General features: G+C 38.0%; 1 protein-coding gene across 2 annotated transcripts in view; it reads left to right on the top strand.

Annotated features, from left to right (window-relative positions):
- MMP16 (matrix metallopeptidase 16) overlaps positions 1–13,975 on the top strand; it is a 203,038-nt gene that overhangs the window by 139,781 nt on the left and 49,282 nt on the right. For both annotated transcript variants that reach the window (XM_013172388.3, XM_013172387.3), the window contains 2 exons: positions 163–324; positions 7,429–7,646. In XM_013172388.3, coding sequence (XP_013027842.1) covers positions 163–324; positions 7,429–7,646 — 380 coding nt within the window. The remainder of the gene's footprint in view (positions 1–162; positions 325–7,428; positions 7,647–13,975) is intronic.

Genomic DNA, 13,975 nt, shown 5'->3' with positions numbered 1-13,975 from the left:
TTTGCTACTGCATTACCTTAATGTTTCATTGTTAAATATTAACTAGTAAAATTCAAATTCAATGAAAATGTCTTTCAAATGAAGAGTCCTCCACTTGTGTTATTTCTGTTACTATGCTTATTGTTTCAAACTTTTTTTTTTTCCCCTTTCTTTTCTCCACAGGAAATGATCTGTTTCTAGTTGCTGTGCATGAACTGGGACATGCTCTGGGCTTGGAGCATTCTAATGATCCCACAGCAATCATGGCTCCATTTTACCAGTATATGGAAACTGATAACTTCAAACTACCTAATGATGATTTACAGGGCATCCAGAAGATATACGGTATGTCATATTTTAATTAGGAAACAATGTTTTCACTTAAGAATGTGTTTGACAACCTCCTGTGCACATCACCTCTCTAAAAATTATTTGTTGGGGTAGGCTCTGCCACTTGTTATCCCAAAGGCCTTCTTGTGATAACGCCAAAAATTCTGATGAAGCTCTTTTACTTGTTTTCTCACTATTCACAACTTGCATTCAAATTTGCACTCAGCTGGAATGGTAATCTTAAATGTTTTAAAAGGCCATAAAGAAAATATCTGCAAAGGGATCCCAATCTATTAAAATATTAAGACATGCAGGCTTTAACCATAATGAGCTTATTTCCACAGTACTCAAAGTTAATATAATTGTATGAATTGATTGCTTCTCAGTTATCAGTTTATCAGTTATAATACTAAACAGTTCCCTGGGTAGATCAATTTTGTGGTCCCTGAAAACCCTTTTTTTTATGATAAATATAGCTAATTGATCTCAAAAAAATGTGATTATGAGTCCAAGACTTTGAGCTACACAGGGGAAAAAAAGACCCACTTTTTAAAATATGGTTTATTTTTTTGTGGCTGGAAATAGGAGATACATCTAGTGAAGGTAAATTCTGTATGTATTTGAGAATGCAAGGTAACTGAAAATTTAAAAAGAAAACAAAACAGAGCCCTGTATGTTAGATAGTATTTTGATTTTCTAGAGCTGAACAATGGTGATGACAGATTTGAGTGTTTATAGGTAAGAATAAAGGGGAGGGCCAATGAGGCAGATGTCGTGGTGGGATTCTACTATAAACCACCCAACCAGGCTGAAGTGGAAGACAAAATATTCTATACGTGGCAGTTGGGAGAACTCTCACAAACGCTAGCCCTTGTTCTCGTGGGGGACTTCATCTTACCAGATGTCTGCTGGAAATACAACAAAGTGGAGAGGAAACCGTCTAGCAAGTTTCTACAGTGTGTGGAAGATAACTTCCTGACACAGCTGAGTGAGTGAGCCAGCTAAGGACAGCACCCCTCTGGATCTTTTTCTTGTTACCAGAGAAGGACCTGTGAGTGATGTGAAAGTTGCAGGCCATCTTGGGCATAGAGATCATAAATTAATAGACTTTTTGATTCTTAGAAAAGTAAGGAGGGAGTTAGCAGAACTACCACCCTGGACTTCTGGAGAGCAGACTTCGGCCTGCTAAGGAGACTGGTTGGGGGAGTCCCTTGGGAGAGACAGTCCTGAAAGGCAAAGGAGTCCAGGAAGGCTGGACACTCTTCAAGAATGAAATCTTAAAAGTCCCCACATGCCAAAAGACAAGTTGGGGTGGAAGAAGACCAGCCTGGCTGAACAGAGAGCTATTGCTAGAACTCAGGAGAAAAAGAGGGTTTATGACCTTCGGAAGAAGGGGCGGGCCACTCAGGAGGACTATAATGATGCCATGAGGCTGTGCAGGGAGAAAATTAGAAGGGCCAAAGCTCAACTTGAGCTCAGTCTGGCTACTGCTGTTAAAGACGATTAAAATGCTTTTATAAATACATAAACAAGAAAAGGAGGACTAAGGAGAATCTCCATTCTTTATTGGATATGGGGGAAACATAGCAACAAGAGATGAGGTAAAGGCTGAGGTACTTAATGCCTTCTTTGTCTCATCCTTTAGCAGCAAGACCAGTTGTTCTCCAGGTACCCAGTTCCCTGAGCTGACAGATAAGGATGGTGAGCAAAATGAATCCTTCATAATCCATGAGGAAATTTTTAGTGACCTGCTCAATGACTTAGATGTCTGCAAGTCTATGGGGCCAAATGGGATCCACCCATGGGTACTAAAGAACTTGGTGGAAGTGCTTGCCAAGCTGCTTTCCATCATTTATCAAGAGTCCTGGCTATCAGGGGACTGGCGGCTAGCAAATGTGATGCCCATTTACAAGAAGGGCCAGAAGGAGGATCCAGAAAACTACAGGCCTGTCAGTCTGACCTTGGTGCTGGGGAAGCTCATGGAGCAGATTATTCTGAATGCCATCACACAGCACCTACAGGGCAACCAGGCGATCAAGTCCAGTCAGCATGGGTTTATGAAGGGCAGGTCCTATTTGACGAACCTGATCTCCTTCTACGACAAGGTGATGGACTCAGTGGATGAGGGAAAGGCTGTGGATGTAGTCTACTTAGACTTCTGTAAGGCTTTTGACACTGTTTCCCAGCATTCTTCTGAGCCTGGCTGCTCACAGCTTGATAGGTGTACACTTTGTGAAGTTAAAAGCTGGCTGGGTGGCTGAGCCCAGGGTTGTGATGAATGGATTTAAATCCAGCTGGAGGCCAGTCACTAGTGCTGGCACCCAGGGTTCAGTACCTGGGCCACTTCTGTTCAATATCTTTACCAATGATCTTGACAAGGGGATTGAGTTCACCCTCAGTAAGCTTGCAGATAACACCAAGTTAGGCGTAAGTGTTGATCTGCTTGAGGGTAGGAAGGGTCTGTGGAGGGATCTGGATAGGATGGACTGATGTGCCGAGGTCAACTCTATGAAGTTCGACAAGGCTAAGTGTCGGGTCCTGAACTTGGGGCACAACAATCCCATGCAACAATACAGGCTGGGGGAAAAGTGGCTGGAAAGCTGCCTGGTGAAAATGGACCTGGGGGTATTGGTCAATAGCCATCTGAGTATGAGCCAGAAGCATGCTCAGGTGGCCAAGAAGGCCAACAGCATCCTGGATTGTATCAGAAACTGGGTGGGCAGCAGATCTAGGGAAGTGATTGTCCCCCTGTACTCAGCTCTGGTGAGGCCACACCTTGAATACTGTGTTCAGTTTTGGGCCCCTCACTACAAGATGGACATTGAGGTGTCCATGACCAAAGAAGGGCTATGAAGCTGGTGAAGGGTCTAAAGAACAAGTCTGATGAGGAGCAGCTGAGGGAGCTGGGGTTATTTAGCTTAGACAAAAGGACACTCAGGGGAGACCTTATTGCACCCCACAGTTACCTTAAAGGAGGCTATAGCTGATCCCCACCTATATAAGGTGGGGATCAGTCTCTTCTCCCAAGCTCTAAGTGATAAGATAAGAGGAAATGGCGTTAAGTTGTGCCAGGGGAGGTTTAAATTGTATATTAGGAAAATTTTCTTCACTGAAAAGGTTGTGAAGTATTGGAACAGGCTGCCTGGGGAAGTACTTGAGTCACCATCCCTGGAGGTCTTCAAAAAAGGTGTAGATGTAGAGCTTAGTGACAGGGTTTAATGGTGGGCTTGGCAGTGCTATGTTAAAGGTTGGACTAGTTGATCTTAGAGATCTTTTCCAAACTAAATGATTCTATGAAAACAATAACATTATTCTGCTTATAGGCTGAATCTAAGACTAACTCCCACATTATTTTTCCTTACATTTCCGAAGCTATAATTTCATTCCTGGTTTTAAAGACTTTGATTCTATAGCTGTTTTGTTTGTTTGTTTTGTTTATAACATATATATGTATATTTCTTTCCTACAGCAAAAAATTTGTGCTATTTCTATGTTAATGCCATGTATCCAGTAGTATAATTTAGAACTCCCTTGGTTAATATTCCCCAATTAATTTTGTATTAGATTTAATTTTATACTCACAGTTATTTCCAGTTTAGAGGTTTAACTATCAGGGTTAAATTGAATATTATCAGGGCCATTCCTTGCATATCATTACTACTACAAATGACATCTATATCCGTGTAGAATTACCATACTGCTAATTAGAACTCTGCTGCCATTATGATATATTTTATATTAACAAGCTTTTTAAAAATATTATATTAGTAAGCACTGATATATATTTTCATAAAGCAATTTCTAAATGATTAGCTTACCAAGCTTTTTTTTTTTTTTTTTTTTCCTGTGTGATTAGCTAGAAGGAAGGTTGTTTCTCATGACTTCATAAGTTGGTAGTCTAGACTTGAGGGCTAGACAACAATACTTTGCCAAAAACTAACCTCTAAGCTCTAACAGCTGTGGGCTATACATTAGGAGAAATGTGTTACCCCTGGGAAGTAATATCTGACATCACCAGCAAATGACATATGAAAACTTTGGTTTGGGGTTAAAATCATTCCAACATGAGCTACTGCAAACTGATTCCTTTCCTGCTTTAAAATCAAGAGGTGATCGGGAATCATACACCCCAATAAAAATGTCACGCCTATTAAAATAATTGCTTTGGTCTGCAATATTCCTCAAAACATCATTATTAACTGTAAATTATAATTGTCACAAACCTTAAAACTGTGAATGAAATAAATGCCCTATTAAATTGTATGACAACCATTTGGGGAGTTTACCATTTCCTTACATAGTCTATATTTTTCTTTAAAAAGTATGCTTATTTTGAACAAGTATCAGAAATTCAAATGGCATTTATGAAGTTTTAAGGTTGTCTTACTATTAAAATGTCTTTCTGAAGTTGCTCATGCAAAATATGTTAGTTTTTTAAAGTCAAAATTGATTTTGTATTTAAATGATTTGGAGAGATGATCCAAATTTAAATTTTCATTTGTTTCCAGAAATATTACTGATCCAACTGAAACTTCCAATATTGTTGTACATGGAAAGTATAAGTAAATGTACTAGTATGTTTAGAAAGGGAAAGACATATTCAATGCATCCATTGCAAGTAAACCAATTGCCATTAGGATTATCATAGAATCATACCTTGATTCCAACCTTGAGTTGGAAGGGACTTTAAAGATCATATAATTCTAACCCCCCTGACATTGGCAGGGATACCACCCACTAGATCATGTTGCCCAGGGCTGCATACAACCTGGTCTTGAACACTTCCAGGGATGGGGCATCCACAGCTCCTCTGGGCAACCTGTTCCTGTCCCTCATATTGAAGGATTTCTTCCTTATATCTAATATAAATCTCCCCCCTTTTAGTTTAAAAATATTTCGCTTTTTTCTATCACTATCTGCTTGTGTAAAAAGTCACTCTCCGTCTTTTGTATAAACCCTCTTTAACTACTGAAAGGCCACAATGACATCTCCTTGGAGCCTTCTCTTTTCCAGGCTGAACACGCCCAGCTTTTTTCATAGGAGAGGTGCTCCAGCCCTCTAGTCATCTTTGTGGTCATCCTCTGGACCCACCCTAACAGGTCCACATCTTCCTTATGCTGTGGGCCCTTGCTGAGGGTACCAGTGTCTATGTCTGTTCCCCTGTCTACGTCATTGATAAAGATATTAAACAGCACCAGTCCCAAGACATATTCCTGAGGGAAACCACTCATAACCTGGACATAGAGCCATTAACCATAACTCTCTAGCTGTAGCCATCTGGCCAATTCCTTATCTACCGAATACTCCAACCTTCAAATCCATATTTCTCCAATTTAGAGACAAGGATGTCGTATGGAATCATGTCAAAAGCCCCAGAAGCCCAGGTAGATGACATGGGTTGGTCTTCTCTTGTTGACCGATGCAGTCACTCCATCATTGAAGGTCACCAGACAGGTCAGGCACAATCTGTCCTTGGTGAAGCTGTGCTGACTGTCTCGGATCACTGCCTTGTCTTGTATGTGACTTGACATTGCTTCCAGGAGGATCTGTTCCATGATCCTCCCAGGCACAGAGGTGGGGCTCATCAGTCTGTAGTTCCCCTGGTCTTCATTTCTACCCTTTTTAAAAATGGGAGCGATGTTTCCCTTTTCCCAGTCACCAGGGACTTTGCCCTACTACTAGGACTTTTCAAATGTGATGGAGAGAGGTTTTGCAACTACATCAGACAGCTCCCTCAGGACCCTGGAATGTATGACATTGGGTCCTATAGACTTGTTTCATCAGTTTCATCAGATGGTCTTGAACCTCTTCTTTGCTTACAGTGGGGGGGATTTTGCTCCCCCAGATCCTGCCCAGAGATTCAGAGAATTAGAATCATAAAATCATAGAATGTCTCAGGTTGGACGGAACCTTAAAGATCATCTAACTCCAACCCCCTGCCATAGGAAGGGATACCACTTGAGAGATGTGGAAATCCTGACTGACAATGAAGGCTGAGCCAAAGAAGTTGCTGAGTAGCTTTCTCCATGTCTGTTGTTACCAGTCCTCCCTTCTCATTTATCAGAGGAGATAAACTCTCCTTGGCATTTCTTTTCTGACCAATGTACCTACAGAATCCCTTCTTGTTATTCTTTGCATCCCTTGCCAAGTTCAGTTCCATCTGTGCTTTGCCTTTCCTGATCCCATCCTTGCATATCCGGAAGGAAATATATATATTTATATACATGAAAAGCATCTCTCTAGGAAGCCCATTGGACTTTCAGATAGAGAACTTATGGGTGGGATAGTTATTTTACCTTTCATCAAACCTTGTATATTATGACAGAAAATGTATCTACAATAATAAAAATTTGTTTAAAACATTATACAGTTTTAGTTATTCCTTTTCAATACATTTATCCTCAGAAATTCTTCTAATTACCAAGTATCTGGCTTTGTTAAACTCACCAAAAAATAAAAATTAAATATAAAACATAAACAATTAATTTCAGAATTTTGAAGAAAAATGCAAATTATTATTATCTTTTTTTTTTTTTATGTGGATGCATAGGATTTGAAATCCAGTTTTAAGACCATCTATACATAGCAAAGGGAAGTGTGGAAAGCTGGGAAGATGTTCTGAATAAGATAGTACTTTGCCTAAAAATTGGGTCAATAGAAATTATCACATATTTCATACATACGCATATGCAAATTGATAGGTGGAAGTTAAAAAGATGGTTTGTAAACCCATTGACTGCTGATAGTCTTATTAGGAAAAGTTTTGTTTGTTTATTCCCTTTATTTTATTCAAGAGACAATGATTCTTTCTGAACAGTTCTTATTCACTTGGTAAAGTATATGTGATGAATAAATCCCTTGAAGGTTTTATTGGATTGTTGTTCCAATAAAGAAGAAAGATCCTGAATAGTGAAAAATAATTATTTTCTTCATTAGTGCCTTGGTTCTGTGGTATTCCTTCATTATACCCTTTAGCAACAGGAGAAAGACTGATTAGGTCACTTTTTCCATTTTCCACCCACTGTAGGATTTGCACTGCTTACAGCAGGGTTTCTTTGTATTTCTTCTTGAAATGTCACTGATAGCCATGTAAATTATCCCTTGCTACTATTTTTAAAGGTCCACCTGACAGGATCCCACCACCAACAAGACCTCTGCCAACAGTGCCCCCACATCGTTCGATCCCTCCAGCAGACCCGCGGAAGAATGACAGACAACCTAAACCTCCCCGGCCACCCACTGGTGACAAACCTTCCTATCCTGGGGCCAAACCTAACATCTGTGATGGGAACTTCAACACTCTTGCTATTCTTCGCCGGGAAATGTTTGTTTTCAAGGTAGGAGGTTGTGAATTTTTCAATGTTACATCAAATGTCTACATTTCTACTTTTTTTTTTTTAAGCAAACTCTCATTCATCCTGACTCCGCTTTCCCAGCCCTCTCACAGTTAGAAAGTTCAAGAAAGAAAATAAAAAATAAACATACACATAGCTTAAATATCTAGCAAGGGACTGCTGTAATGTTCTATTTGGGGAAAATACCCATGTCAGCAGAAACTGTAATGCCTCAAAATGCAAGGGTAAATAAATGCTGCAGGTTATGGAGAGATAAAAAAGCATAAATCAGCTCATGAGTAGGAGCTAGTAAGAATGATTTTGCTGGGAATACAGCTACATTCAGACATATAGTAGATATCGTGTGTCTTAATTTTATTTATTCATTTATTTATTTATTTATTTATTTTGCCCAGAGCTATAATTTTAACTTTATTATTAGATCTGTCATTTACAACGGATGTGTGTCATTGTGTTGTGGTTGCATTAAACCCACATCTAAGTAAAGGTCTTTGTCACAAAAATACAAAAATCTTATTGCAAATGGGTTGCTGTTTATTTCCAGTCATCTTGCTCTAAGCTGATAAATGTGATATATGCGACAAACTGAATTAATCAAACTGATCTGAAAGGCAGTCTTTTGATAGAAGGACTTTGCTAAGGCTCATGGACATCAAAACTATCATAGGAAGTACAGTTTCCAGAAGACATTGAATGTTGAAAAATAATTACAAAATCTTTATTATTCAGTGTCTTAAATCTTAAGACAATTTGCTGACAGGTATTGCTGTGTTCTGGAAACATGAAAGAGGATAATCTATTATTTTGAACTATCGCTGTGTCAAATGTGCTTCAGCAATAGGAAGCGTGGGATCTTTGTTTTGTAAATATATGTCATGATTCAACATCATAGCTAGGGCCTTTCATATGAATGGATAGTACTTTTTCCTTCATCAATATCACAAGTATAGATGAATTTGTCCTAAAGCATGAAGCTCTCAATTCAATGTGTTTTTTTTTTGTTTTGCTTTGTTTTGTTTTGCTTTTTGATTCTTTCTTTTTGTTGTTCTTTCTGGTGGGACCATTTCTCCCTTAACATGTTTTCTTTTTATGTACTGTATTGCTCCATGTAAATCTCTTTAGCAGTACTACTCAGACTTTCACTTTCTGTAGCATAACTTAGGAAAAATATTTACCAATAGCTTTACATTAATTCATCCCAATTATTGATGAGTAACCAATTATTGATGAATAACTTCACAACCCAATTATTGATGAAAAACTTCATAACCCAATGAGCAAAAAAATATTTTTTCCCAGGAACAGCTAAGTATTTTGTCATCCCTGGGGCTGTCAGCCCTTTTCATTTGAATAGATGGTACATCTTCAAACTCTGGGAGGTCTTGAACTATCAGTCTTTTTATGACTAAAACTCAAAGGTTAAGGAAGAATCTAATTTTCTAACTTGACATTAAGCAGGATATTAAAATATCTACTTCAATCTCATATCATCCACCTCAAGAGCAATAAAACATTCATTTATTTTAGACATAAATCGATAAATAGTGAAATGCTATCCCACTAATACAAAATTTCCTGTCTAGCCAAGTCAGTGTTCTTAGATAAATAGATTGACCACCATTACTGATCACTCTTTACTATTCTGATTGAAAAGAAAAACTGTGTTTTCTGGGAAAGTTGTTTGCTGCTTATTGCCTTAACACTACATATATCGCTACATATTTACTGTATAGCTTATATACTTTCTAGCGTGCATTTATGTTCTAAAACTAAAATTTTATTCCTGATGTCCACACTCTAATGAAGAAACATGGTCAAATATTATCAGAGAAAACAACCAGTAACAGAGTGTTTACAGGTTTTATGTCTAGAGTTTAGAATTACAAAATTCAATTGCTTCAATCTTAAAAGCAAGATGTTGGAAGGCAAGAAAAAGATGACATTTGTCTGGATGAATTTCTTTAAGGGTCCCACAGTTCTCATTTTCTCTTCAGAGTACCTGGCAGCATGGCAAGAGATAACTTGGGTTAGCGCGCTAAACAATGGGATTTAGTTAAGTATACAAATCCTGTTTTTGTAGTCTGTGTGTCATTGAATCCTTGGGTTATTAGGCCATTCTGAACATTCTGATTCAGAAATTAATTCGTTAATGATTTTCTTCTACTAAGACAGTCTCATTACCTGGTTGTGATTCTCTCTCTCTCGTGTGTGTGTGCATGGGGAGGAGCGTGAAAGAATCAGGAAAGGGGAGAAGGAATTAGAAAAGTCAGAAAGTCAGAGGTTGTTATTTTTCTACTTTCCTTTGCAGAATATCAGTGAGGGCAGGTTACAAGTGAAAGCTTAGCACATCAGACTGTAGCAGGAGCAGGGCAAGAATTCATTCTCAAAAGGTATAAACTGGAATAAGGAATGAATTCAAGGAGAGCATCCACCAGTGAAGGAAGTGAAGCTGGGGGTTCTGTTGGCTGACACAACTGAAAAAGGCAACCGCCTGACTCCTGCTCCTTAATGCTAGTACAAAGAAAGCCTGGGAAGGCATGAGCAACAGGCTGAGAACCAGATACAGAGAGGTGGAGAAAAGAGGGAATTGATGGCAGTACTGTACCAGGTGGAAACAATTAAAGAAGAATTATGACCTTCATTGGAAGAATTATTGCTGGATAGTTCCCAGATGAGTTAAAATTAATCAAGTTGGAGGCTAATCAAATGATATCCTTTCCTTTCTTTCTCTTTATTCACAGGTCTGTGATGACTGTGTAGTGGCAAATTTTACTGCCTTCTGAATAGCATGTGTGCTGTGTACCAATTTCAAAATGAAAATAGCTAATATTTTTATCTCATGGGCCAGTTTCAAGATCAGGTGCTCAATTTGTTTAAATAATCCTTGAAATTGCTTGGGAGCTTAGCCACAGAGTTGAAGAATGCAAGCCCTTTTGAATAATTAAATTCTAATTTAAACATAAAACTGAAGCACAAAAGATAGCAGTTTGAGTTTGAGGTACACTGTGGATTTTCATAGCAGATGACAAACAATATTAATTTCAAGAAGATTGCTTTCTGTTGGCTGTTTAGCTATTAGGTATACTTAAGGGTATCAGAATATTAGAGGCAATTGCTGCGTTCTGTCAAATAGATGAGTTTTGTTTGTGGTTTTAAGAATATCCGGTATTCTCAAATGGCTAGAACCAGAGTTAAACTGAATAACAGTAAACTTAAAAGGAAAATGGAATCTACGCTTATCCTTCTTTAACTGTTTTCCATCAATTTGACAAAATAGCAGTTCTAGCAACACTCGATAAAATTTGTGTGGTTTAAGAAATGAAATAAAGAAGAATTGTTCTTAATGTAACATGACTGGTAAATACAGAAGTAAAGCAATCAACCTGTTAAAGATTCCTCAAAGATCAGCAAATAAAATTAGAATTTTGCAGGTGAACTCTTTTGGTAGAAATTACTGGATTTTATGGGAAAAAAAATGTTTTTCAACAAATATATATGGATTACTGCTATACAAATGTATTGTTCCCAAAAGAATTTTTCCTGAATTCATTAAATTAGGTGCCCTTAAAATGCCAATGCTAGCTATATGGCATGGAGACATAGTATGCTAAAAAAATAATTAAAAAAAAAAAAAAAGGAAGGAAATTAGTTTATTTTAAGTATTGGCTTCAGTTTTCATCAAATGATATATGAAAATGTATGAAGTTTGTCTTAATTGAATGTAGTTTTAAAATTACTGTTATTATTTAAAATGTGCTTGAACTGGTATAAGCAACCATCAGGACAAGACTTTCTATGCCAAAATTCATGAGTGCCAAGTTTTTATCTTGAGGTTCCTGTTAGCTTCTGCATTTATTCTGAATGCAATTAGTATTAGCTGTCACTCTCATTTCCAGTATTTTCTCCAGCTATTTTCTCCCTCTGTTTAGTTAGGACTCTCCAGGGACATAGAAAATGCTGAAAAATGGAGAAAAAACAAATTGGTCCTCCTTTTCTGGAAAAGTTGTGCTAAGTGGTATGACACTGTTGGTCTTCCTGCTTTTAATGGAAAAACTTCTCCGCCACTGTGTATAGTAGTATGTTATATTTGACAATCCTGTTTTCTTCTTAAAGTCTCCTGGAAGTACCTCTAGGGTCCTCAATGAAAAGGATCCCCATTTTCTAAGGTCACCAGATACGATCCATTAGTGAAGATGTTTACAGCATGCTTTTTCAATCTTCTGTAGAAAAAAAAAAAAAAAAAAAGAGAGAGAGAGTTTTGAAGATGATATTGGATGTCCTACCCATAAAGGTACTTATGTTAATGCTTTCTGAATATTTTGTACAGTTAATTTAAAAAAAAAAAAAAAAAGGGTTTCAAGGGGTTCAATGGTGCACAGAAATTAGTGTCTCTCAGATGTGCTATCTATCAGTATGCAGACAGAGTCACACTGGTTGTTGTGTAATTTTTGAGGTGTGTATAGCTTGTGTTTGACTATATGTTGATTGTTCCTTGTCAGCAAAATTACCTCTACTCTGTTTCAACAATATGTGTTACTGCTGTTATTATTTTTTTGCTTTATGCTTCTTTTAAGTTTATACTGATTTTAACAAAATCTTTAGCTTTTTGAACTGGGTACATCTAGAAAATTAAGCACCACATGTGTTGAAATTGTCCTTCAGAATCAGCACATTAGAGAGACTGGTCACATTTCTTTGTTTTTTGAAACAGGAGTTTGCTTCGCAGAAGAACACCTCATAGAGCTTGCATTAGTACTTTCTGCTTTGTTTAATGCTAACTCCTTAAGAAACAAATGAATGTATTATGGATATTATATGATCCATAATGGTTTTAGTACTCATGTTTGAAAAGTTAACTCGCTCCTTCAAGAATACCAGATTTAACCATTTCCATTTAATAGGGTTTTTGCTGAAATGTAATGTAAGTGTAGAGAAAGAAGTGTGTCCACCAGGGCAAGAGCATTTACAGCTTAGAGAAATGTCTTCTGAAATGTTAGTGTTACAGATGGTAGAATATGGAAACAATTTTAGGAAGGCCTTAAAAGGCTGCGTTTTACTATTTTATAGTAATTTCTCCACAACTTGCAGAAATTTGTTTTCTGACTCTTCATCTGCTAAGAACCACTGTAAAAACATTTATGAAGTGCCAAACAAACCAAGCTAATTAGGCTGTCATTAGCCTTTAGCATTAGTTTAGGCTGCAGTTGCTTTCATACATAACTGTATAGATGCCATTCAGTATCTGTTTTGGAATTGTGTATTTATATAGAGTATGCTGTTAAACACAAAAGAAGAAAAAAAAATGTTTCTTGATATGTATTAAACAAAAGAGGAATTTTTAAAGCATTTTAGCATTGACTAATCATTAGACTGGTTGGTGTAATAAAAAAAATCTGAGAGACAGAGGGAAAATACTACTAATAAAAAGTAGAGATGAAGAAATAGACACAATAAGAGACTTGACTCCACAGAATTTGAAAGCATATATTTTTTCAAAGGTCTCCTGGACTGTTTGTGTAGCTGTTTTTGTCTCATAATGCTGTGGATGTCTGGTCTGTCAATTGCAGCCTGGAAAAGTTCAGAAGAGGATGCTGTGGAGGTAAACACTTTGGGATCTGAGAGGGAAAAACACTTAACATATCAACTGTAAAAGACCAGGAACAGGAGGTCAGAAGTAGCTAAGACTGCAGATAGCAGATTCCTTTCTACCTCTTTTTCATATCTTTATGATAGGAAGAATAACCTGATGGGATTTGCTATTTTTGTACTCATTAGGGAGGACGACAGCTTTCACAGTATCACAGTATCACAGATTTCTAGGTTGGAAGAGACCTCAAGATCATCGAGTCCAACCTTCGACCTAACACTAAGTACTCCACTAAACCATATCGCTAAGCTCTACATCTAAACGTCTTTTAAAGACCTCCAGGGATGGTGACTCCACCACCTCCCTGGGCAGCCCGTTCCAATGCTTAATAACCCTTTCGGTAAAGAAGTACTTCCTAACATCCAACCTAAAACTCCCCTGTCGCAACTTTAGCCCATTCCCCCTCGTCCTGTCACCAGGCACGTGGGAGAACAGACCAACCCCCACCTCGCTACAGCCTCCTTTAAGGTAACTGTAGAGAGCGATAAGGTCGCCCCTGAGCCTCCTCTTCTCCAGGCTGAACAAGCCCAGCTCCCTCAGCCGCTCCTCGTAAGACTTGTTCTCCAGACCCCTCACAAGCTTGGTCGCCCTTCTCTGGACTCGCTCAAGCACGTCCATGTCCTTCCTGTAGCGAGGGGCCCAAAACTGAACACAGTACTCGAGG

The sequence above is a fragment of the Anser cygnoides genome, chromosome 2 (genome assembly GCF_040182565.1).
Source record: "Anser cygnoides isolate HZ-2024a breed goose chromosome 2, Taihu_goose_T2T_genome, whole genome shotgun sequence".
NCBI lineage: Eukaryota > Metazoa > Chordata > Aves > Anseriformes > Anatidae > Anser > Anser cygnoides.
This window is presented reverse-complemented; position numbering and strand designations above follow the sequence as displayed.